Source organism: Mesocricetus auratus, unplaced genomic scaffold, assembly GCF_017639785.1.
Source record: "Mesocricetus auratus isolate SY011 unplaced genomic scaffold, BCM_Maur_2.0 Super-Scaffold_15014, whole genome shotgun sequence".
Lineage (NCBI taxonomy): Eukaryota > Metazoa > Chordata > Mammalia > Rodentia > Cricetidae > Mesocricetus > Mesocricetus auratus.
Genome location: NW_024429186.1, coordinates 40,756,431 through 40,781,612, shown reverse-complemented (window position 1 = coordinate 40,781,612; position 25,182 = coordinate 40,756,431). Strand labels below are relative to the sequence as shown.

General features: G+C 43.8%; 1 protein-coding gene across 6 annotated transcripts in view; it reads left to right on the top strand.

The window, feature by feature from the left end:
* Positions 1-25,182, top strand: part of Syne2 (spectrin repeat containing nuclear envelope protein 2) — a 293,751-nt gene that overhangs the window by 51,255 nt on the left and 217,314 nt on the right. For all 6 annotated transcript variants that reach the window (XM_040742909.1, XM_040742911.1, XM_040742910.1 and 3 more), the window contains exons 3-8: positions 10,389-10,450; positions 12,307-12,402; positions 12,496-12,573; positions 12,661-12,753; positions 17,151-17,338; positions 23,249-23,445. In XM_040742909.1, the coding sequence (XP_040598843.1) occupies positions 10,389-10,450; positions 12,307-12,402; positions 12,496-12,573; positions 12,661-12,753; positions 17,151-17,338; positions 23,249-23,445 (714 nt within the window). The remainder of the gene's footprint in view (positions 1-10,388; positions 10,451-12,306; positions 12,403-12,495; positions 12,574-12,660; positions 12,754-17,150; positions 17,339-23,248; positions 23,446-25,182) is intronic.

Here is a 25,182-nt window from a genome sequence, read left to right as displayed (position 1 = left end):
CGACATTTTTCACCTAGCATCGAGGTTTTTACATGATCGCTAATACTTGCATAGACTAGGCACTAATTATACCAAGAACTCATAAGTCACCCTGCAAAGAATCAGATGAGAAATTTTAATCTTTAAATACTATGAAGTCTCTGATACATCTATGTTGTTTATCATGAATGGAGCTACATGCAACTTGGGAAAAGACTCCATCAAATAAAACTTTATTTATGAAGCCTGGCAGTAGGTCACATAAGGACCAGTGAACTGTAGTTTCCTGACTCTAATGTCTTCACCCTTGGAAGGTCTGGCTTGCCCTTAAGATCAGCATCAAAGTATTTCATAGGGTTTAGGATATCGGTGACGTCCTATCCCACAATACCACTCAAGCCTCAGTCCAGACATTTCTGGCTTCCTTCCTTGGGGACCCTTCCCGAACGTTAAAGTAGCCTTGCCCCTGACTGTCACGTAGTCCAGCCATATTCAGGTTTTTGGCACCATGGCTGTACCTTGAAAGAAAGCAGAGGCTAGCAAGGTTTTTTATTTCTTGACATTTCATACTTGCTCACAGGCTAGTGCCCTATAATCTATAATCATTGTGAGACTAAGAGCGAGGCTATTTTCATTTTATCCTGTATCGGCTATGATCCCACATGGGCTGACAGAGGCAGGTGGATCTCTGGATGTCTTCTTGTCAGTAAAACGGGGTAGTGATACCTACTTCAGTCATTAGGAGGATTTACTCTACTGACCAAGATTAGAGTCAGGAAATTACAATGCACTGGCCTTATGTGACCTACTGCCTGGTTCTATAAATAAAGTTTTATTTGATCGCAGACACAAAGACACGTCTTTTTCCAAGTTGCCTGTAACTTCATTCTTCATTAGCGTTCATGCTAAGACAACACCGTGGATAATTACCAGAGGCTTGATAGGACAGTGATTTCCTGACTGGAGTGAAGATGTTGAGCAGAGCTGCCTGGCCACAGAGGTAACCGGCCAAAGCTTATGGGAAACTGAGCAGGGGAGCTGGAGGCTTGAGGGTGAGTGTGGAGAAAGAGGTAGGAACCAGATCTGGAAAGAGGCAAATGTGGCTTGACAGAGGGCTTGGTGGAAGATGAAGGCGTGGCATCCTGATGTCCCGTGGAGACAGTCTGATGTAGTCCTGCATGCTTTGCTGCATAGGCAAGGGCTGCTTTCCACAGGGACCAATTAGATTGGGGGGGGGAGGGCTCTGTGAGGCAGAGATGTGAGGTTGAGAAGTAGTTACACAGGGCTTAGGAGTTATGGGAGTCAGCATTTGCTTCCTGGACTCATCTTACTGGGTTAGTAAGGCAGACCTCAGCCCTAGAGGTATTTATTCGCTTTCCTTTGTTGGTTGCCTGCGTATAGCTGTTTGCAAGAAAATGTGTTAGTGCTTTTCTCCTTCCTCCTCCACCGATTATTTTCCCACTTTGTAGTCAAGCAACCGGCCTTTTCCTGTTTATCCTGCCAGTGCGTTAGAGTTTTCTTGTTTGGGTTATATGTGCTATGGCTTTAATTCCCTTAGCTTGCTTCTTTATTTATTTCTGTTTGTTACCGTCTCCGTGGGAAGCAGCAGACACAGCAGACTTAGACCTTTAATGTCTCTCTGTTGGATACCAGGTTGTGATTCTTCTGGGTGTCTGCTGGAGTACATGCTGCAATGTATTGCTCAAACGTGATTATCCTTACCATGAGCATCCCAGCTAAGGGCGAGCTGGGCATGTTGTTTTTTAAAGCATGGCAACTGGGCCTCATTAACCCGCACCTGCGATGTCATAAGAACTGCATGTTTGCTCTCTGTCATGGTTCTTGGATAAGAACTAAGGCCCTTGTAATTTTCTAAGGCTATCAGGGGCATTTGTGTTCTAATATTTGGATTTTGGTCCTGTTTTTGGTACAAAGCTCTAAAAGCCCTTGGAATTTCCTGGATAACAGGAACTTTTTTTTTCCCTCAAGACAGGATTTCTCTGTATAGCCCTGGCTGTCCTGGCACTCACTCTGTAGACCAGCTGGCTGGCCTCAAACTTGCAGATAGTTACCTGCCTTTGCCTCCCCAGTTCTGGGATTAAAGGTGTGCACCACCACCATCTGGCTTTAAAAAAAAAAAAAACTAATGTGGACGCATGCGCACACAGGCATGGAGGTCAGAGGGCAACTTGTGCAGGTTAGACCTCTTCTTCCACCATATGAGTGAGACCCAGGGGTCCAGACTTGACTGCAACCCCAGGCACCCGTCTCTCCAGCCTGCATCTTTTGTTTTAATGAAGTGACTTCTGATAGACTCAGGTTGGTTATCAGAGAGACCGTGCCATCCCATCTCCCTCTTTGATAATGTTTAGCAATTGGACATTGTATTGTCACTTTATGCCCACATCATGAAGCCACCATAAAAATCCCCGAAGAGGAGGTTTGGAGCAATTCTGGCCTGGGAGTACGTTTGGATGCCAGGAGGGAGCATACGCCAATTTCACTCTGCACCTCCCCTCATGGCTGTTCAATGGTGTGTGTGTGTGTGTGTGTGTGTGTGTACGTGTACGTGTACGTGTACAAGAGTTCAGTGAGTCATCACAGCAACTGAACCTAAGGAGTCTTGGGATTTCCTGGGTTGAAGCCAAGGAGTATGGGTGAGGTGGGGACCCTTTTCTGTGACTGGGAAAACTGGTGAGATAGTTTGAGTTACTGAGCCCTTAATTTATGGGGTTTACACTAACTCTAGGTAGTGTCGTGATTGGGGGTACTGAGTTAGAGAATTGGTGGATGTGAGGGGAAAACCCTACCATTGTGTCCTGAGAGAAGACAAACACAAAGAGTGCTTTCCCTAAGTAATGGTTTTTGTTTTGTTTTATTTATTTATTTTTTTGGGGAGAGGCTCCTGCTGTGTAGCCCAGGCTGGCTTCGAACTCACAACAGTCCACTTGCCTTAGCCTCCAGAGTGTGGGCCAGAAGTTAACTTCTAGTGTCATGCCTCATGAGCCATCTACCTTATTTTATTTTCTTATCTATCTTATTTTTTGAGACTGATCTTTCCCTGGGCTCTGGGGCTCACTGATCAGGCTTGGCTTGCTGTCCAGGGAACTCTAGGAATCCCCCAGTCTCCACTGTCCGCGTCCAGTGCTGGAATTGCAGGTGGCTTTGCTTTTGTGGGCACTGAGTATCACAGTCAGGTCTTCATGCTTGCATAGCAAGTACTCTACCAACTAGGCCATCTCCCAAGCCCCCAGGGATGGCTTTGTTTGAAACATTTTGTTAGAGGAAGAAATCCTTTAGGTCTTATTAAAATAAGAATTGGGAAAGACACAGGGCTGGGGTAACTTGACATAAAGACCCTTTCTCTTTTCTTCTTCTTCTTCTTCTTCTTCTTCTTCTTCTTCTTCTTCTTCTTCTTCTTCTTCTTCTTCTTCTTCTTCTTCCTCTTCCTCTTCCTCTTCCTCTTCCTCTTCCTCTTCCTCTTCCTCTTCCTCTTCTTCTTCTTCTTCTTCTTCTTCTTCTTCTTCTTCTTCTTCTTCTTCTTCTTCTTCTTCTTCTTCTTCTTCTTCTTCTTCTTCTTCCTCCTCCTCCTCCTCCTCCTTCTCTCCCCCCTTCTCTTCTTCTTTCCTCTTTGATTTTTCTATGTAACAGCCCTAGCTATCCTGAAACTCACTTGTAGATCAGGCTGACTTGGAACTCACAGAGATCCACCTGCCTCTGCCTCACGAGTGCTGGGATTAAAGACGTGCACCACCCCCTGCCAGGCTAAGACCCTTTCTCTTATACAGCGACAAGTTTGCTCCTTGATTCTAGTAATATTGACTGTGTCTTTCAACCAGCAAATGTTTTGAGTGTATCTTCACTGTGTAGAACTCTGGAAGGTGAAATGCAAACACAGGGAAGTTTATTTAACATCACAGGTTTTACACAGAGCAGGAGGGAAACCACAAGCTTAAGGTATGTAACAACAGTAGGCTGCAGGAGGTAATCTGGAAACAGTGTTAGGTTGTATCCCTTAATATACTCATAAAAATATACATAAAATCATATTAAGCTCACTGTTTTATAACTTGTTTTTAAATACATATATATATATATATTTGTACTTATGTGCATTGGTGTTTTGCTTGCATGTATATCTGTATGAGGGTATCTGGTGCCCTGGAACTGGAGTTTCAGACAGTTGTGAGCTGACATGTAGATGCTGGGAATTGAACCCTGGTCCTCTGGAAGTGTTCTTAACTGCTGAGCCATCTCTCCAGCCCCTATATTTATATTTTTACATTATTTTGAAGCAGTATCTCATGAATCCCAGGTTGGCATCAAACTCCATATGTAGCTGAGGGTGATCTTGCACCCTTGATCATCCTGCCTCTTCCTCCCTAGTGCTGGGACTTTTAAGTATGCAGTACCACATCTAGTTTATGTAGTGCTGGGCCTTCGAGCATACTGGAGAAGCACTCAACCAACTGAACTACATCCTCAGACCAATTTGTTCTGTCTCACTGAAGCAAACATCTTCAATAACACCCACACATCAATGCTATTCTTTTTATTGGGTATATGTATTTTCTGTCCTTTCTGTATTTGGTTATAATTTGGCACATTTCAATGCAGCGTAGCGGCTACCTTTTTATGTTAAGTAGCATGTCTGATATAGGTACTGGGAACCAAACTCAGGTCCTCTGCAACAATAGACTAGAGGAAGACACCTAAGGTCAACCTCTGGCCTACACACACATGCAGCACGCATCCTAACCTACAATACATATGTGCATGTACACAAAGAGTGGCTTAGAGGTGCATTTCTAGTAGAGAAAGTTAGCCTAGGAACTTAGAATATATCCAGGGAGGAATTAAGAAGTGATGCAAAGAGTTTAATGAGGAGAATGAAAAATCAAAGTAATAAATCTGGGGCTGAATGCAGTAGTCAGTCCAACTAATTGATTGCTCCAGGAGATGTCACACTTCAGTCTTCATGGTTCTTGGCTGAAGAGAAAGGTGTGAGGTGTCCTGGCCTTGGGGCGCTGCTTTGGGACCTACTGTGGGAGGAGGACTCCTAAGGTCAGCATCTCAGGTGAATTTATACAAGGCATTGGGACCTTTTGAGACCCAGTAGTCATGGTAGCTTCATAATGAGCTCATTTGTAACTAACTTAAAATCTGTGCCCTGAAGTTTTACCCAATCTGTTTTCAGTTCAGTTCCCTCCCAGCCAAGGGCACGCTGTTGCCAGCTCACAAAAGGCAGACTGAATTGAAGCAAACCATGGTGTGAAATGTATTTTCATGGTAATGATACCAAGAGAAAAATCTTTGTCTCCATTTTCATTCAGTCAAGTAGTTTTGGAGAATGATAACCATGACATTTAGCTTACATTAATGTCGGAGCGTATAACTTGCATTCTTCATTTGCCTCCAAAATCAAAATAAGTTCGCATTTTCTGTTTCTTAGCATTTTCACAGAAATTCACCATTTTAATACGTCATCCTACTATTCCATTCATTTCTTCTCCCCTCCCCCACCCCTGCCATCTGCTGTTTAAAAGGTCCTATTCTCTAGACACCATTCTAAGAAGGGTTTTTATTAAGTTGCGGTAAGCACGTGGCTCTTAATTATTTGTTCCCCCATGGGTCAGCCTTTAAAAGAACAAAAGGTCACATCTCCTGGCACATGGTGAGCTGCTTGGCTCTAGTTCCTGTAGAATTAACAGTGCTTTTCGGGGGGCAAGGCAGGATGAAAGCCTGTGAAATGGGGGCTAAGGGATCCGTGGCGTGGAGCACCAGCAGCGGTGTTTTGGTGTTCTATGTACCCGGGATGGCGTTGCCATCAAGTAAAGGGTTCTTACTGTGTTTAAAGAACTCCGATTTCCCCGTTGAAGAGAGTTGTTCTGTTTGGACAGTACGTTTTACAAAGCCCCAAAGAGTGCTTTCCAAGCCCTCTGGAGGCTCCTTTCGCGCATTGCTTCTCTGTGGAGGGGTGCACTCATGGGGGTGGCTGCTGACTCTCCTCTTTTTCCCGGCCCCTGCTTCTATCGGAGCTGAAGTAAATGGGGACAGTGATAGCCAGCTTTCCTTCTAACAGTCGGATTGTTTTCATTCAAGTGTGTGCATTGCGGTCAGGGGTTATTGCTCGTCCCAACCTCCGATAAGAGCAGCTGCTCAGGTTTCAGCCATCTCAGTAAACCCTGATTTTGGTGTCTGTTTTCCCAGCCTGGGAAAACTCAGTCTCAAGGTTTGTTTTGTTTAATGTTGAGTGAACATGAAACGAGAGCCCCTCTTATTGGGGTACAGATCAAATGACTGAGATTTACAGATGTCCCCAGAGCACTAAAACTCCAAGGACTCTCTTGCTGGACCTTAAACCCTGGCCAGGGTTCACTGGCAGGGTTATTTCATGCACATCCCCTTCTCTCTCCACCCCTGCAACATTCTTGGAGTCATGCAGCATCCTCCTGGATGTGGTGATACTCTTGCATGGTTCCCTTTTCACACATTGTCACCTAAACAGGAGACTCTGTTGTTCCCTTGAGGATAAGGAAGAGGTTTGTTTGTTTTCATCTTTAAATCTTATTTTGAACGTCTATTTTATAGTTATGGAGGGCAAGTCTCTTCCTGCTTGGCAAATGTACACTGTGTACATGTAATTTCATCTAGGAATCATAAAAGCTTGTTTTCTAGCACCTTTTTGTTAGTTCCCAAGTGCATTTTTTGTGGCATTTGTTTAAAGTTATTTATCATCTACTGATAGGAGAGGAAAGGTGCTGAGGAGAGAAAAGATGCTGAAAGCATCCTGAGAGACTTAGTAATGAAACTGTGGCCCTTGTAACGTCTCTGTAAAATAAGATTCAAACAAAAAAGCGTTCACTCTCAAAACCCTGAAAAACCCAGTTGGCTTGTTGGAACCCAGTTTAGTTTAGCTAGCGATCATTGACTGCCCTATAAGGTGTAAGTGGTTGAATGATAGCTGACTTAAACTGGTAATGCAGAGAAAATTGAAAATGGGTCTGGGGGGAAGAAAACAAAAACAAAACACAGTGAATCTCAGTGCACCCATAGTCAGTCACAACACGTGCTAGACACTTGCTCTGTCTGACTCTACTTACCCGGGGAGCTCTTCTTCTGGTTCTCAGTCACATGCTTATTAATTTAACACATTTTAAGGTCCTAGATTTGGTGTCACACTTGTAAGACTCAGTAGCCCAGGTGGAGGTGACTTGGCCCAGGGTAGTGTAATTGAGATAATAAAAAGTAGACATAACTAGAATGTTTTGTGCATGCATGTGTGTTCATGTATGTATAAATGCCTCCTCCGCTCACCGGTTTTGAGACAGAGTCTCACTGGCTGCCAGCTAACCTCAGGGAGTCTCAGCCTCCTCAGCTCTGGCTTACAAGCATGTAGCACCATGCCTGAAAAGCGAGGGTCCTTATGTTTACAAGGCAAACACTTTACTGACTCAGCTCCCTACCCTGCCCCAGAGAATGTTTTGAAGATAGACCTGAGAGGATTTCCCAAGGCATTAGGTAGAAACTGAGAGATGCACAGGTGATTCAGCCAGTGATGGAGGAGGAAGACAAAAGTGTAGGTCCTGAGGGTAGGAGATAACCACGCCCTATATCGGATGTTTTGAGGTGGTCCAGGAAGATGATTGGCTTTAGTGAGAGAGGGGAGCATTTATATTCCTGACTCATGGTGACCTGGATGAAAGCAGTGCCAGTGGAATGGTGAGGATCTGATTGCTGTGGGGCTAGCTGAAAGTGAGTGAGGAGAGGACCTGGAGGTAGTGTAAGTTCCTTTGGAGGGACTTTTCTATCAGGGAGAGCAGACAAATGGAGCAGTGCTGATGAGTAGCACGTGCTTAAGGAGGTTGCCCTTTTATTTTCAGAGGGAGAATTAACAGCATGCATTTATCCTGATGGAAATGGCTCAAGAGTGGGGCAATAGAAGAGAGGAAAAGGTTCTCAAGTAGGCAAAAGAGATAAGAACTAATGAACTAGAGGAGAGTCGACTTTGATCTGAGCAAGGATAGTTGATGTATACCAGTATTTTAGAGGTTGTTAGGTGAGATTGTGGGTCTCTTGGGCTGGGGCTGTAACTTAGTTGATAGAATGTTTGCCTAGTATGCGTGAAGTCCTGTGTTAAATCCCCAGCACTGTATAAACCAGATGTTGTATTGGAGCATGCCTATAATTCTAGCACTTGCAAGTTGAAGGCAGAAGATCAGGAGTCCAAGGTTATTCTCAGATACACAGTGAATTTGAGGCTAGTCTGAGCTTCTTGAGATGCTTCCTAAAAAAAAAAAAGCAAAAGACAAACAAACAAAAACAAAGAAAGCAATGTTCTAGTTTCATTTCTGTTGCTGTGATAAAGTATCCTGCTCCCCACACCCCAGAAAAAAGCAGAAGAAAGGTTTTATTTGGCTTGCTATCCATTATTTCAGAGAAACCAAGCAAGGAATTAAGGCAGCTAGTCACATCATGCCCATAGTCAAGATCGAGGAGAGAAAATACATCCTTGTTTGCTTCTAGCTTCCTCCTTTCTTATGTGGTTCAGATTCCCTTCATAAGGAATGTTGCTGCCCGGAGTAGGCTGGGTCTTCCTGTATCAGAGAACACCCAGTACAATACCCTGTGGACATGCTAACCTGATCTAGACAATTCCTCATTAAGACTTTTCCCCCCAAGTGATTCTAGGTTGTGTTAAGTTGGTAGTTAACACTAATGAGCATGAACAACAACAAAGAAAGGTCTTAGCAGAGACTTAAGAGTCGGGAAGAGGCTTTGTATGTTTGAAGAAGGAAATGTGAAATTGCCATGCATCTGTCCACTGCTAGGAGAGAGGTATCCATTGTGACTATTGGGTGGCATTGAGGGTACCAGTGGGTGCTGGTTAGACTGATTATCATTGGTGGGTGTCTTAGTTACTTGTCTATTGATGTGACAGAACACCATGACTAAAACCACTTATAGAAGAAAGAGTTTATTGGGGATTTACAGTTTGAGAGAGTGAGTCTATGACCATCAGACCATTATGGTGGGTAGCATGGCTGCAGGCAGGCAGGCATGGTGCTGGTGTGAGTTTCCATCTGATCCACAAGCATAAGGCAGAGAGCTAACTGGGAACGACACGGGATCTTGAAACCTCAAAGCCCAACCCCAGTGACACACATCCTCCAACAAGGCCACACCTCCTAATCCTTCCCAAATAGTTCTACCAACTGGGGACCAAGCATTTAGATACATGAGCCTGTGGGGGCCATCCTTATTCAAACACCACTGTGGGGTTTGCAATGGCCTCAGTCATCAGTCTGCATATAGGATGAGGTGCATGGAGAAAACTCACAAAGTGCCAAGAAAATACAGGACAAATGAGGCGATGTGTGAGTGCTAATGACAGCTGATCATCTCATTTAGCATCTGGGGTGGATAAAGATGACAGGAAGGCATAAGGATGACACGGAGGGTGTGAGGGCCAATGAGAAGCTGGCAGAATTGTGGCTTGGAATTACTGGTGGAGTCCTTAGAGCTGGGCACCAGACGGAGAGAGCACAAGGCTGGGGAGTGATGTTCAGAGAAGAGATGCATTAGACCGAGTTGAGAGAGATAATCAGAGGGCTGTCACATGACCATGCATGATGGAAGCCGGAGAACATGTGTGTGTTTATGCATGTGCGTGTCTGCATGTTGACTGATAGCAGTAGGGTTAAAAGTGATGTGTGATGTGGTGGTCATTGTGAGCATTGAGCAGAGGCGGAAACGGATGTCCTGGCTTGTGCTTATACCCGATCATCAGGTGAAGAGGGTGGGGAGACTCAGTGCTTGTGTGCTCAGCCCATAGAATGGAGGGTGTCTGCTTGACACAGAGGGAATCTACATGGAAGGAACCAGGGCTAGATTCTAGTGTTCAGTCTATCCCCAGCCCCAGCTCCCTCCCAGTTAGTGAGAACATGGCTTATGTGTTTACTATGTCTCGGTCTGTGCCAAGCACACTAGGTGAATCATTTGCCTCTCAAACAACCTCCATTTGGTGAGTGCTTGTTACATGAGGTCACATAGCCACTCAGTCGTGCAAACAGGATTCAAACCCAGGTCTTTTTTATGGTTTACTCAATAGCGAAGCATTGTGCATGATCAATTTGCTTGGTAAGGTGTCAAGGCCAAACTGTAAGGGTCTCACTGAACCTTTAAGCATCTTCAGACATCCCAGAATGATTCAGAGCTGGAGGCTAGGGATACATCTCATTCTTTACAGTTCCTCGAACAGTACAAAACTGTGGAAAATCTGAGTTTCTTTGTTAGTAAAAAAGTATTAAAAACCATGTCTTGTCAGCCAATCCGTGACTTTAATCTGTGGGTTCAGAAGGAGTCCCCGACTTCTCGTGTTGTGACCACTGCTGTTTCTTCTTTCCTAGCTGAGCAGGAAGACACACAGAAGAAAACCTTCACCTGCTGGATAAACTCGCAGTTGGCAAAGGTGAGTACAAGGGTGGCGTTACCTGGAAAGACAGCTGTGGCGTCCCTACTCCTGCAGCTCTTACCCCAGGGTGGCTGAGGCCTGCAATTCTAGCTCCTGGGAGCTGGAGGCAGGAGGCTCGGGGACTCAAGACCAGCCTTGACTATGTAGTGAGTTCCAGGCCAGCTTGGGCTACGTGAGACCCTTCTAGCAACAAACAGATGGACACCTTAGCAAAACAAGCTGCAGCGATGACACGTGGAACGTCATGGAATGCCTTCTTATAAGAGAATGTGTTGGTGTTCACTCTGGTGTCCTGATTTATTGGTTATTTTCTGGAACAAGGAAAAGGTACCTGTGTAGGATCTGGACAGCACCATTAAAATATTTAGAGTGGTATTTGTCTGAATTCAGTGACGTGTGCTAGACACCACCCTAATCTTGTTACATGTGATGATGACAAATGCGCATGACATCTGCTGCCTTGAAATCTTATCTTATTAAACAGTACACGATGGACCAGCATTTATTTTCAATTTCCTTTCACTACTTTTTTACATTTTAGTTTTTGAGATGAGATTGTCCTAAGTTTTTCTGGCTGGTCTTGAACACCTAGATCTGAGTGACCACCTTCCTTAGTTCCCTGTAACTGTGACTATAGAAGGAATACCACCCAGCTCACATTTGCTTTCTGCTCTTCTGCTTGGCAGTAAATTCAAGGCTAAGTCATATTTGAGGCAAGCGCCTACCATTGGGCTATATTCTTGAATCCCCTGTGATTGTTCTCTCTCTCTCTCTCTCTCTCTCTCTCTCTCTCTCTCTCTCTCTCTCTCTCTCTCTCTCTCTCATTTTAATAAAGGAATTTTAATTCAGTGCTCTGTTTTATCAGCATGCCTGGTATCTCTCCTATCTAGGTACTAATCAATCCCAACCCTGTCTCGCTTCCAAGATCAGACAAAACCCCTATGAGTATTTTCATTTTATTTATTTATTTTTGTGTGTGCATATACCCATGCATACAGGTGTCCATAGAGGCCTGCTGAGGTGGTTATCAGATCCTCTGTTGCTGTACTTCGAGAAGCTAAATATTGGTGCTGGGAACTGAACTTGGGTTCTTTGTAAGAGCAGTATGTGCTTTTAAATGCTAAGCCATCTCTCTACCCACATTTCCTTTTTTTTTTTTTTTTGAGACTTGAGTCTTGCTATATAACTCTGGCTGGCCTGAAAGTTACTATGTAGACCCAATAGGCCTTGAATTTTTGGCTATCCTCCTGCCTCTGCCTTCCAGTGCTAGGATTTCAGGTTTATTCCACTTTGCTAGCCTTCCAGATGATTTCTAAATGATTCCATAGTGTCACTATGTGAGAGAGAGTGTGACCCTCCACAAAGAAGGCCTGTGACTAGACCCTGGTCACACATTTGGCAAGGGAGTCTTCTGGGACACAAATCTAGTCTGGACCTAGGGGCCTCAATCCAAATACCACTGCATCCCGTGTCTCAGTGATGCTGAGAGCCTCAGACAACCTGGATGTCTGGTTCTCACCCTCTGCCCGCCCCCTCTGCCCCGCCCACACAATGCATGTCATTCTGACCAAAGGGAGACACATCCTCAGCCAGGCAGCCTGCTCCCAAGGAGTCACTATGGCCTGATTCTGAGTGTCTTTGTAGTCCATGCACAGAAAGCATTGTGTGACTGGGGATATGCCACGAGATGAGTCGGGCTGCCTGTCTTACCATGCTCTGTGGTGTAACTTGTGAGCACTGCGCCGTTCTCTTAAGGTGATTTCTGCTGACTCTTAGCCACAAAGCCCACTTAGGAGATGCTTAGTGGTGTTTGGGGGGCATTTACAGGTTATTTTCCTTGTTTCCTTTGACAGCACACACCTCCCTCAGTTATATCGGACTTATTCTCAGACATTAAGAAGGGGCATGTCCTCCTGGACCTGTTAGAAGTTCTCTCAGGACAGCAGCTGGTAAGACTTCCAAATGGCACCAGGACACGGGGTTGGTTTTGTTTTTAAAAATTACTTCATGTCTCTGAGGAATGTGTGTGCTTGAATCTTTAGCCTCGGGATAAAGGATCTAATACATTCCAGTGTAGGATCAACATAGAACATGCCCTGACATTCCTGAAAAACCGATCGGTGAGTATGCATCACACCTGCAGGTTCGCCGGGGGCACTGGTCAGGGGGAAGCTCGCTCCCTCTAACCTGTGCTCCTCTGTTTGCAGATCAAGCTAATCAATATCCACGTTGCTGATATTGTAGAAGGAAACCCATCCATCATTCTTGGCCTGATTTGGACCATCATACTGCACTTTCACGTAAGCATCTTGGTGATAGGGATGTTACTAGTCCAATGTACATGTTAGGAGGCAAGACACAGCAGGTGTGACATGATGCCATTCAGTCCAGAGCATCTTCTGTAAACAGGGCTTGAAATCCCCAACAAGTAGAAAGCATATAGGAAAGGCTGCTTTCGCAATATTTGTGTGTAATATATTTATATGTTATATATACACATGTGTATATATAATATATATTTGTATTTATACACTTATATACATGCGTATGTATAGTTTTTTATTTGTTTTCAAGACAGGGCTTCACTATGTAGCCCTGGCTAGTCTGGAACTCTCTGTGTAGATCAGGCTGCCCAAACTCACAGAAATCACCTGCTTCTGTCTTCCAAGTGCCTGGATTAATGGTGTATACCACCAAGCGTGTCTTCTATTAAATACCAAATTAAAGACTCAAATGTTGGTGTTTGGTGGCATTTGTCACTCATCTGAGATGTGACCTTTTAAGATGACTCCAGACCTGGTTTTTGGTACACTTTTGAACAGCAGAATTTTACTAAACATCTGCCAGAGCTGAGAAGGTAAAACTTTGAATAGACAGGTGCTCTGTTTTCACAGCGTTGTCCTTTATCTGCCACTGTTTCCTCTGAGCGCTTCCTGTCCCTCCTGATGTTTGGGTGTGGTTGGAGTCCTTAGTAGGTGACATCCTCTGCCTCACTGTGGGTTGTTCAGGAAAGCCGCGGTCTTTCTCTTAAGCTTTCTTTGTCATCTGTCCCCACTCCTTCCTCCTGGCACTGTAAACGGGCACCGTGGCTCCCTGATACAGAGGCTGATGAATCTGGCCCCCCAAAGGAAGACAAGTGACTAGGTATGTTGGCTCACTCCTGTACTCTCAGCTTTGGAAGGCCACCGCTGGAAGATTGCTAGGAGTCCAAGGTCAGCCTGAGCTACCAAGTGAGTTTCAGGTCAGACTGGATTACAGAGTAAGGCCCTGTCACAGACAAAAACAAAAACAGTAAGTGAAGTAGCCCCTGGGATCCTAGGAATTTCTGTGGAATTGAGTGCCCCACACCCTCCCAGGAGGGTATCAGAGAGCAACAGTGACAGGCCCACAGGCTAGGAAAGAAAGCTGTTTATTTTTCCTTTGAATTGGTGAGAGACACTGTGTGGGAAGACTTTTCTGGAGGCAGAGCGGAAGGATGTCTGCAGAGCGCTGATTTGCTTTCTGTTAAACCACGTGACTCGTTCAGGCTGAAAACCCTTCTCGCTGGTTGAGATCTCATTGGAATAAGCTGCAAATCTAGGCTTCTCAGGGCGCTTTGACTCTCAAAGTATTTATTTGTTTATATGAATCCCTGTTTGGATTTTAATCACAGCCCAAATTTCATTTAAATCAAAGAAGACATGTGGCAGGCCTTTCTCCATTTTGCTGCTGCTTCCCATTTGGACTGTGAGTGTCCAGTGTTTGCTGTCCCATCCTGAATTAACCGTCACAGTGCCAGTTGTTGCTTTAAAAATACTATATAATTATGTATGTATTGGGCAACAACTGTTTACTTTAGAAAGATCTAGAAAGTTGCCCAACTAATTGTTATAAAATTTGGATATTTTTCTGGATTGCGTGCATTTGTAACTAGAACAAAATAATATGTTTGTTGATGATGAGAACTAAATTTGGGAGTGTAGCTTTTCCTCTGGGAGAGGAGGAAAGTGGAATTGGAGACAAAAGCAGGACCAAATATGGTAAGATGTTAAGACTGAATAGTTTGGGGCTGGAGAGATGGTTCAGTGGTTAATATCCCTTGCTGCTCTTTCAGAGGACTTGGGTTTGATTCCCAGAATCCAAATGTCATTTTATAACCATCTATAACTCCATTTCCAGGGGGATACAGTGCCCCTTTCTGACCTCCATGGGCACCAGGCATGAGTTTGACACATAGACATATATGCAAGCCAAAAACTCACATCACAAAATAAAATTTAAAAATTTTGGATAAGTTGTAGTTGTTTATTCCCATCCCCATATCTTTTTATTTATTTTAAGTATAATTAAATTTTCCAATATAGGTAATAGAAAATAAATGCAAATCCACCCTTCACAGAAACTGAGAATAATTTTGTATCCAATCTTTATGTATTCAGCAGAAATTAATATATAGTCATATATGGGTCTGCATTAAGTAGATTATATCAACCAAGGATTGAGGATAATTCTGAAAAAATGTTTCTAGTTGAACTAAATGCATGTAAATCTTTTTTTCTTGGTATTATTGCATTACGTGGCCTAACAACGATTTTCATAGCATTTACATCATGTCGTACACATTGTGGGGAACTCAGAGATGACTATGAGGCAGGGGATTTGCATAGGTCATATGCAAAGAATATGTCACATACTATAAGGGACTTGAGCATGTGCAGCACCTGAAGGGGGCCAATCCCCTTGGATACTGAAGCACAGTATCTTAACCGTCACCATACTGTTCTCATCACCGTACTGTTCCAAACTGTTCTAGTGAACATCTCTGTAACTTTTATATGTATATTCAGAGATGTGTGGCATTGGTTGTAAAGTACTCTGTCTCATTAATGACATCCAGAATGCTCAGAGTTACTTCTGACTGTAAGTAACTTCAGTTATATTCTTATATAAAACCGTTGTGTGCAACTGTAATAATTCATGGGCCAAATTCTTAGAACTGTGATGCAGGATTTGCTGTTTGAAAGTTTAAAAAATTGGCTTGTAAAAAAATTGGCTTGTTATACTGTTTTAAGTCAATTTATTGAAGTCTAAGACACACAGAGAAAGATATGCAAATTCACATGTAAAGTGCTGTGAGTTTCCATAAGTTAAGCATGCTCGTATTATCGCCACCTAAGAGACAATCCTGATGGCACTCTGGTCCTTCTTTTCCTAAAGGTGCTCACCCTTTGAGCCCTGTCGGGAGGCAGCTTAGCATTGCTAATTCCATAGAGACAGAATTATAAGTTTACCTCTGTAGTTCCCACATACCCCCTTGTGTCTGACTTAATTCACTTAGCTTCATTGATTGTGACAAGGTTTCTTTCATTGCCCTTCTTATATATAGCATCACACGTATTCACCATTCCACTTCTGACACACGTTCATTTTCTTGGCAGAGGAGAGAGAGGGAGGAGAAAATGAGGGAGGGAAGGGACAGATGGGGAGGGAGAGAGAGAGAGAGAGAAAGAGAGAGAGGAGAGAGAGAGAGAGAGAGAGAGAGAGAGAGAGAGAGAGAGAGAGAGAGAGAGAGAGAGAGAGAGAGAGAGAGAGAGCTGGTGCCTGAATGGACCAGAGGCATTGGGTTCCCTAGAGCTGGAGTTACTGGTCATTGTGATACTGTGAGCTGTTCTACATGGGTGGGGAAACTGGGATCCATCTAAGGTCCTTTGAAAGGTACTTACTATTAACTGCTGAGCCATTTCTCCAGCACTTTTCATGTTCTTTTTAAAAAGGGTTAAAGGGGTTTTCTTGATGGGGACGGGAGGGATATCTCAGTGGTTAGTAGCACTTGATGCTCTTGCAGACATTTGGTTCCCATCACCCACATTGCCATCGGTAACTCCAGTACCCATGGGATCTGATGCTCTCTTCTGGGCATCGTAGGTACTACACACACCTGTGGTGCATATATATACATACATGTGCGCACGCGCGCACACACACACACACACACACACACACACACACACACACACACACACACACACAAGCAAATTGTTCCTGAACATAAATAAATCTCAGAAAAAGAAAAGGGATTTATTTATTATTAGCATGTATTGCATGTGTGTTTGTGGGTATACACCATGGCTTGCGTGTGGAGGTCAGCAGATACTTTTATGGAGTTGCTTCTTCCACCTTTTTTGGGATTCTGGGACTTGAGCTCAGGTTTCCCAGTTTTTGCAGCAAGTGTCTTTACCTATTCATCTATTTTACTGGCCCATCTTTTTCATGTTTTTAATGCTGATTTTATTTTCTATTTGGGGCCATGCCTGTCTTTCTCTCTCTCTGTCTCTCTCTCTTTCTTCTGTGTGCTTTTGTTCCTAATGCTTTGTCATGGAAGGAGATGCCTTCCCATCTGTCCAGTCTCTAAATGTGCTTGACTAGGATCCCCCTTGGTTCTTTTCAGTTGAGTCCATCAGCACTGGTACCACTCAGTGGGATCTTTAGGGGATGAATGGATGCTTGCCCTCTGTTGGATGCCATTCCGGGGCCAGGTGCAGGATCATCCTTGTCCAGACTGAAGGAAAGCCTAATTGTAGTCCCAAATGTCAACTGCTGACACTGTCATTTTTAGAGTTCATTTCAACCAGAATACGTTGCCACTGCTAGAGAATGCTTTTTAGATGCTTTGAGTAGCATACACTAACGTGCTTGTTAACAATTGTGCTCTCCCCAGATTGAGGAGCTTGCTCGGATGCTGTCTTGTGATGACAATCAACCTTCCCTGGAGGTTGTGAGTGCTGCTGACTCATCTCCTACCTCGAGTCCTCCTGCTAAGAAGTCCTCCAAAACGCAAGCTCAAGCAAGGTGGCAGCTGTCTGCAAAGAAGGCTCTTTTGCAGTGGGCTCAGGAGCAGTGTGCCACGTGAGTAGTTTCCTGTGTCCAGAAGAGACAGACTGGGCAGCTGTGTCCACCCATACAACCTCATGGACTTCCATCGGTCGGGCTGACTAGATGGCCCACTCACAGAAACACCATTTCATAGTGAGTCTTCAGAAGTGGATATTGGTGGGCTTAGCTACTTCTGGTTTCAAAGATGGCAGCTTAACTCCAGTTGCTGTGTTTAAGTGGTTTATTGCTGTGGGCAGATAAGACAATATTTAAGTCCCCTCCCCTTTCTTTTTGCGATGTGGGGAGTTCTCAGTATATTTCCCTGCCTGTCCTCAAACTCACATTGACCTGCCTGTTTGCTGTGTGTTGGGATTATAAACTCACACTACCATGCCTGGCATTAAGCGTTTTTCTTTAGGCACACTTCCCCCATGCATCTAGAAGGCAGTGTTAGTGTGTTCTAGATTCTTACCTACTTGTGTTAGTTACTTGTTTTGTTGCTGCAACAAAATCCCTTATGGAAGCAACTTATGCAGCAAAAGGTTTGTTTTATCTCAGAGTTCCAGGGGCACAGTTCATCACGGCAGGGACGGTGTGGTGGCAGGAGCATGAGGAGGTGGGTCATAGTGCATGCACAGTTAGAAAGCAATGAGTCTTCATGCTTAGCTTGCTTTCTCCTTTTTATTCAGCCCAGATCCCCAGCCCACATCCATCTCACTTTAATCTGCCTGCTCTAGATGGTCTCTCACAGGCGTGCCCGGAGATCCCATCTTCCATGGTGATTCTAAATTCCATCAAGTCACATACCAACATACGCTCTTTGAAAGTCAAGGCCATGTCTTTTTAAAAATTAGAAAAATTATTATTATTATTATTAGTGAGTGTGTGTGTGTGTGTGTGTGTGTGTGTGACTGTGGCGCAAGCATGCTATAACATAACTGTAGAAGTAGGAGGACAACTTTTATACTTGGTTCTCTCCTTCCACCTTTAGGTGGGTTCTGGGGTTGGAACTCAGGCTGCCAGGCTAACGTGGTGAGCACAAGCTGAGACATTTCACCAGCCCCAGATGAAGGTGTACTAAATGAAGGAGACAAATGAATGAATGACATATTTAGTATGACATATTATATCATGTTGGCCTCCACTTTTATAGTTAGAAACTACAGTCCTCATTTCTTGAAAACTTAACTCTAATTGATGCGAATCAATCAGAAAAGGAACCAAAGAAGATGTATTTTGGTGTTTTGAATTTATTTATTTATTATCATCGTGCTTGTGTATGTTATGCTTGTGTGGGGTGTGTGTGTGCCATGGCATGTGGGGGTCACAGGACAACTCCTTCTACTATTCATGTGTCCCGAGGACTGGACTCAGGCCACCAGGTTTATGTGGCAAGTTCTTTACCTGCTGAGCCATCTCGACAGCCTGGGATGGATTTTAAAAATAGAAAAGTATAGGTGATAATGGGAAGCTTGATTCCTTTTGCTCTTTTCTTAAAGTTTTTTTTAATTAAAAAACTATTATGTGTATGGGCATGTCCATACACATATGTCTAGAGGTGTTGGATCCTTGCCTTACTCTATATTCTATTGCTGTGAAGAGACACCATGACTACAGCAACTCTTATAAAGGAAAACATTTAATTGAAACTGGCTTACAGTTCAGAGGTTTAGTCCATTGTCATGGTGGGGAACATGGTGGCATGTATGCAGACATGATGCTGAAGAGGTAGCTAAAAGTTCTACATCTGGGTCTGTAGGCAGTAGGAACCTTGAAACCTCCAAGACTACCCCAGTAACACTCTTCCTCCATAAGTCCACACGTACTCCAACAAGGCCATACCACCTAATAGGGCCACTCCTTGGTGGCCAAGATTCAAATTTATGAGCTTATGAGCTTATGTGGACCATGCTTATTCAAAACAATACACCCTCACTCTGCTCTGCTCAGCTCTTCCCTGCTTCCTTTCCTATCCAGATCTACCCACTTCCTGTCTCATTAGAGTTACAGTAACTTCTACGGGATAATGTGACGTGTTGCCTTCCCCCGCCATCATCCTGGGCCCTGCCACAGTTGCTGTTCCCAAATAACACACAAAACACTATATTAATTATGAAGCTGTTGGCCGTTTGCTTGTTTCTTACTGGTTAGCTCTGACTTAAGTATTTAACCCATAAGTTAATCTAAGTATTTCTCTTCCTGGAGAAAAGGGTCTGGACCTCTTACTCTGGCAGCCTACGTGGTGTCTGACTCTGTCTCTCTTTCCCAGAATCCTCCTTGACTCCTAGTCCCACCTATCTTGCATCCCTATTGGCCAACAGTGCTTTATTCAACAACCAATAAGAGAGACAGATTTTCAGAATGACATCTCCCATCAGGATAATAATAAAATATAATGTAATAAGGTAAGACAAAAACTAATACATCAGAGCAGGACAATACAAAAAGAAGGAAATGAGCCCAAGGAAAGGCACAAGAAACAGATATAGACACAGAGACTCACTCATTTGCACACTCAGGAATCCAACAAAAACACTAAACTAGAAGCCGTAATACATATGCAAAGGACCTGTGGGGTAAAAAAGAGGAAAATAATATAAATTAAAAAAATAAAAATATGATTAAAAAAAGGCCCAGGACCTGTGGGGTAAAAAAAAGAGGAAAATAATATAAATTAAAAAAATAAAAATGTTATTTAAATAAAAAAGGCCCTGACACAACAAGGAGCCTGGAAAGATGCTGTTGACTTTGTTTTCTGTTGGCCTTCTACTGCTGGGCAGGCAGCCTACCCTTAAGAGTAGTTTGTTTCCCAGTGAGACTCTTTTAACCCTACTGGGTGAGAATAAGACACTGCCACAATTTGAAACCTGATTTGAAGCAAGGTTTAATTAAATACTGACCAGGAAGATGGACTCTGGCCAGGTCCGCCCCTGGGTCCCCAAAAGTCATGTTTTGCAGAGGTTTAAAAAGGTAAAATCCACAATTCACCACATTTCCAATCGGGCAAGCATATATCCTGACATATTTCCTTCCCCACGGCCCTCCCACCCACATGTGATCAAGTACATCCGGTGCAAATGGGTCAAACAAACACAGGACAAACAGGAACCTATTTTTAACTGCAAATAGAACTCTTAACCTGCAAGGAATATATTTTTCTGTTTTGGTCTCACAACTCCCTTGGAGAAAGCCAAATCTTTATTTGCAAATGATGATCAATAGGAGATATCTTCTGAGTTAGGGATAGGGGTGTGAGTCTAGGACCCCATCTGGTGCAGACCCGTGCAGACCTGTGCAGGCTGCCTCAGTCTGTGAGTTCATGCATGTGCGTAGCCTGATGATTTAGAGTGCCTTGTTTCCTTGGCGCCCTTTCTCCCCTCGGTTCTTACACTCTTTCCACCTCCTCTTCCAAAGGGTTCCCTGCATCCCAAGGGGGTGGGTAGGGGTGAGCCCCACAAAGCTATCCCCCCATAAGGGCGGGGATAGGGAAATTTAGCACAGGTGAAGATAAAAGGAAGTGAAAGAGAAAGGGAAGCTCTCCTCTTCTCCTCTGGAAGCCTGCCACGCTTCTGACTCCCCAGCTTGTGTGTAAGTTCATATTCTGGTAAATAAATATGTTATATTCCATATTGCATTGACCTCCCACGTCAGTGGGGGGGGGGAACTTATCAATGCCCTACTTTTAAGAGAGCTTAGATCCTGTTTGTCATTCAGGGGCCTAATCCTGATCTTTCTGGCAATAACACCTTCATGGTGGTGGCTTCATTTCAATTCAGGGTAGAATTGACCCAACCTGATGCTTCTTTGAGCACAGTGCCTGCTGGTCAGTACTCAGCTGGGTTTGGCTGTTGCTCTCGGCTTTTAACCCTGACTTTTGGCCTGTGAGCTTGGATTAGTATCTCAAAGTATTTCTGAAGGTGGAACATCTTGGTTTAAAGTTCTAGTCATCAGACTTTCTAACTGGCATCCTTGGGCACCCAGTCTTTTCTTTTTTCAATGCTGGAGATTAAACCTACAGTCTCACCCATGCTAGGCAAGTGCTGTACCACTGAGTCACACTCTCAGCGCCCCCCTGGGAAGCTTTGACTATTTGAGTAATAATATAGTACATTTTTTTGTGGGGTATTAAAAGAAATTCTAGCCCTTGAATATTTCATAGATTTTGTAGATAACTATACTCTTTTATGGGACTTTGCTGATAAGTACAGATTGTCATTAAGTGATTTACAATACAGACATACTAATATTCAGCCCTGGAGTTGGCCAGGCAGTGTTGGGTGAGAGATTATGCTGTGGTGGAGAAAGGCAAGGCCTGACCTCTTGAGTGCTGTAACCTGGAGTGGAAACGGATGGCCTGTGACGGTGCAGTTGTCACAGAGTGAAGAGGATTCGTGCTGTGGTCGAGAGTGATGGGGTAGAGAGACAGTTTCCTTCTGTGTTGGTGGTTGGGGAGGGCCTTGGAGAGGGGAGCCCTTCCGGCTAAGTCCTGAGGGGACGACTTTTCTGTGTGGGGCTGTGAGAAAGACCATCTGTCTATATGGATCAGGAGCTTTGCTTTAAGAGTGAGAAAGGAGGCAGGCATGATGGAGGTTACGGAGGAGAATGTGTTCCGATGGCTAAGGCATATAGGACCCAAATCACATCAGGCCCCGTGAGCCAGGGTGAGAGACTATTTTAGGGGTGTGGTTTGGTGGTACCTCATGTGTTGCTTTGCTGTGCAGCCGTCCCCACTGTCCACCACCCCCAATCTCCATCTTTCACAGTTGAAACTCTATACCTATTAAATAATAACTCCCTGTTTCTCCTTCCTAGCCACTAGATGCCACCTGTTTTCTTTCTTGTCAGTATGGCTGATTGAGCCACATAGAATCACATAGTATTTGGACTTTTTGATGGAGTTATTTCAACCAGCACAATGTCTGTTAAGAGTCACCTACTTTGTGACATGACTCAGCGTTGTAGCTGGAGTTTCTTGTTCCTCCAACCTGGTGCCTTAGCTGTTTTGTCTCAAGTAAATACACAAACACTGTATTAGTTATAAAACTGTTGGCCAATGGCTAGGGCTTCTTATTGTCTAGCTCTGTCTTAATTATTAACCCATTTCTATAAATCTATGTATTTCCACGTGGCCTTGGCTTACCGGAGAATGTGTGGATGCATTACTCCTTTTGTGGCTACATGGCGTATCTCTTGGCACCTCTCTCTGCCTACCTTTCCCAGAATTATTTGTCTCCTAGTCCAGCCTATCTTCCTGACCCTATTGACCAAACTGGTTTTTTTTCCCCATCAACCAATAAGAGAAACATATATACAGAAGGACATCCCTCATCCCAGCATTTCCTTCCTTTTAAGTCTGGATTTGTTCATCTGGCCATCAGTTTACCCTTTTATCCATGACAGCAGATTTTAAAATGATGAAGTCTGTGACGTGAATAAACTAGGCACTAGTTTGGCCCAAAGTATCATCTGATTTGCTTCAGTGAGGGCAAATATTGTTTTCCTGTGATAAACGATCTTGACTCTCTGTAGAAGTCTAAAGTCATACTTGAGCCAGTAGATGGTTATGTGAAGAATATCATAGGGTATTAGGGGGAGGTGCTAAGGCACCTTCAGATTCCAGGTCCCCTTTTGAAGTTTGATGCACTGGGCAGAGAGAAGACCTGGGAATTTCTGTTTTCAATTCTTGCATCTCTGGAGATGTTGTTGACAAGGTAGCAGGGACCACACTTTGTGAACTGATGCTCTGTGCTATTCTGAGCATTCTCACAGTTGACTTTACACTTCAGTTTGACAATAAGATTCCAATGAAAAGGTTCCCCAGGATCATGGGATTCATATATAGCATTTATTTGTTTCTCTGAATTATGTTTTAGTTACCACTGAATATAGTGGGAACATTATTATTTTTTTTAACAACTGTCTCTATTGCATCCTTTTGCACAGGTCTGAATCCGTCAGTGTGACAGATTTTAAGTCTAGCTGGAGAAATGGGATGGCGTTTTTGGCCGTCATTCATGCCTTGCGACCAGACCTGATTGACATGGACAGCGTGAGGCACAGATCCAGCAAAGAGAATCTGAAGGAAGCCTTCAGGATTGCAGAACACGAGTTGAAGATCCCCAAGTTGCTGGAGCCGGAAGGTAGGGAACTTTTCTTTGAAGACTTTCTCGTTTTAAGGTCCCTCATGAAGTTGATTTGAAGCAGCACTCCTGTGCTAGTAGTGATCGTAACGTGTATTTTCCTGATGGAAGATTTAACCTAACTCTTAATCAAATTTAGTGAAATTAGGACTTTGTACCAATTACTTAACTTCTGTCATTGAGGGAGTGAAGTCACGGCTGAATATAAGCAATGCCTTTATTGAAACAGTTTGAGCCTTTGTCTTAATTTCCTTCTAGCATGTTCTGTATTGTGGTCTTGATTCTGATTTTCCTGAGCTGCAGCTCTCCTGTAAGATTCTTTAGTTTTGAATTACACTTGTTTGTTTATGAATTACACTTGTGTATCTCCCAATTCCAGCTCTCTCCTCCTGTGTCTGCGGGAGAGCTTGCAGGTGCCTCTTCCCTGGTCTCCTTACGTGGCTGGCCACACGCTGGCATTCTTTCTGTTCAGTCCTTGTGTCTGATTTCATTAAGAAGAAAATTGTAAAATGCCAATTTTAACTTTATAGGATTATTAGTAGTTTGTTTCTGAAGAACACCTATGGATTGTATTGTTTCTCAAATATACCGTACATATTTATAAAAAATGTAATATTAGCTTGGGAGACAAAGAAGGATTGATGAGTTGAGGCCAGCCTGGGATACACAGCAAATTCTAGGCCAGTCAGTTCTACACAGTGAGGGCCTGTCTTTAAAAAAAAAAGAAGGAAGGAAGGAAGAAATCAAGGAAGGAAGGAAGGAAGGAAGGAAGGAATGAACCAAGGAAGAAAAGAAAGAAAGAAGACAGGAAGGAAGGTAGGCAAGTAAGCTGGGTCAGCAAGACTGCTCGGTGGGTAAAGAAATTTGCTGCCAAGCCTGGTCTCCTAATTCAGTTCTTAGAAATCACATGGTAGAAGGAAAGAACCAACTCTCCTAAATCGTTCTTTGACCTCCACATACGTGTTATGACATGTGCCTTCTCCAGTCAAATATGTGCCAAATAATGAAGTTAAGTGTGGTGTACAGGGCTAGTGAAAAGTGCAAAGAGGCCCCAGATACAAGGGCAACTTGTAGCTCTAGCTGTCCATGCAGGAGTGACGACTAGACATGAGCAGTGCACTGTCGCTGCAATGATAAAGGGCACACTTGTTGAGGGTATAGGTTACTGTTTATTGTAGGAATTATCCACAAGAGAAAACAGGCAATCCAGATGAGTCAAGTCCCCCCACCAACCGAACCAAAAGCTGAAAAGACGGCGAGAGGCTCTGCTGCTTGGTCTTTTATTCCTTCCTTCGTACACGTCTCTAGCCACGCCCAAAAGTGGGCCTGGCTAGTTGCGTAGTTCACCGCCCTGTCTCTAGTCATGCCCAAAGTGGGTGTGGTTAGCGGCACGGTTCCGCCCTTTCATTACCACATCCCTATGCGTCTCTAGAGCGCCACGTGGCTAATGGTGGAATCCTAAATTTCCCCTACAGTGCACACCTCTCCAAACAGCGTAAAACGCATACACCTAGACTTGCTTTTTACAAATTTGACTTCTGTAAAGCACGGGTGGCCCATGATTGATAAATAACAAAGTGTATATGATATACTTTACTGTGAAGTCCAAATAGATCAAGAATGGCTTTGTTGAATTTTGCCACACTCTTGTATCAATCTGTAGGCTTCAGGCTGCAGAATTATGAGGGTAACTTGACATGAATGCCAGTTGGTAGCTTTCTTCATGTTAATATGTAG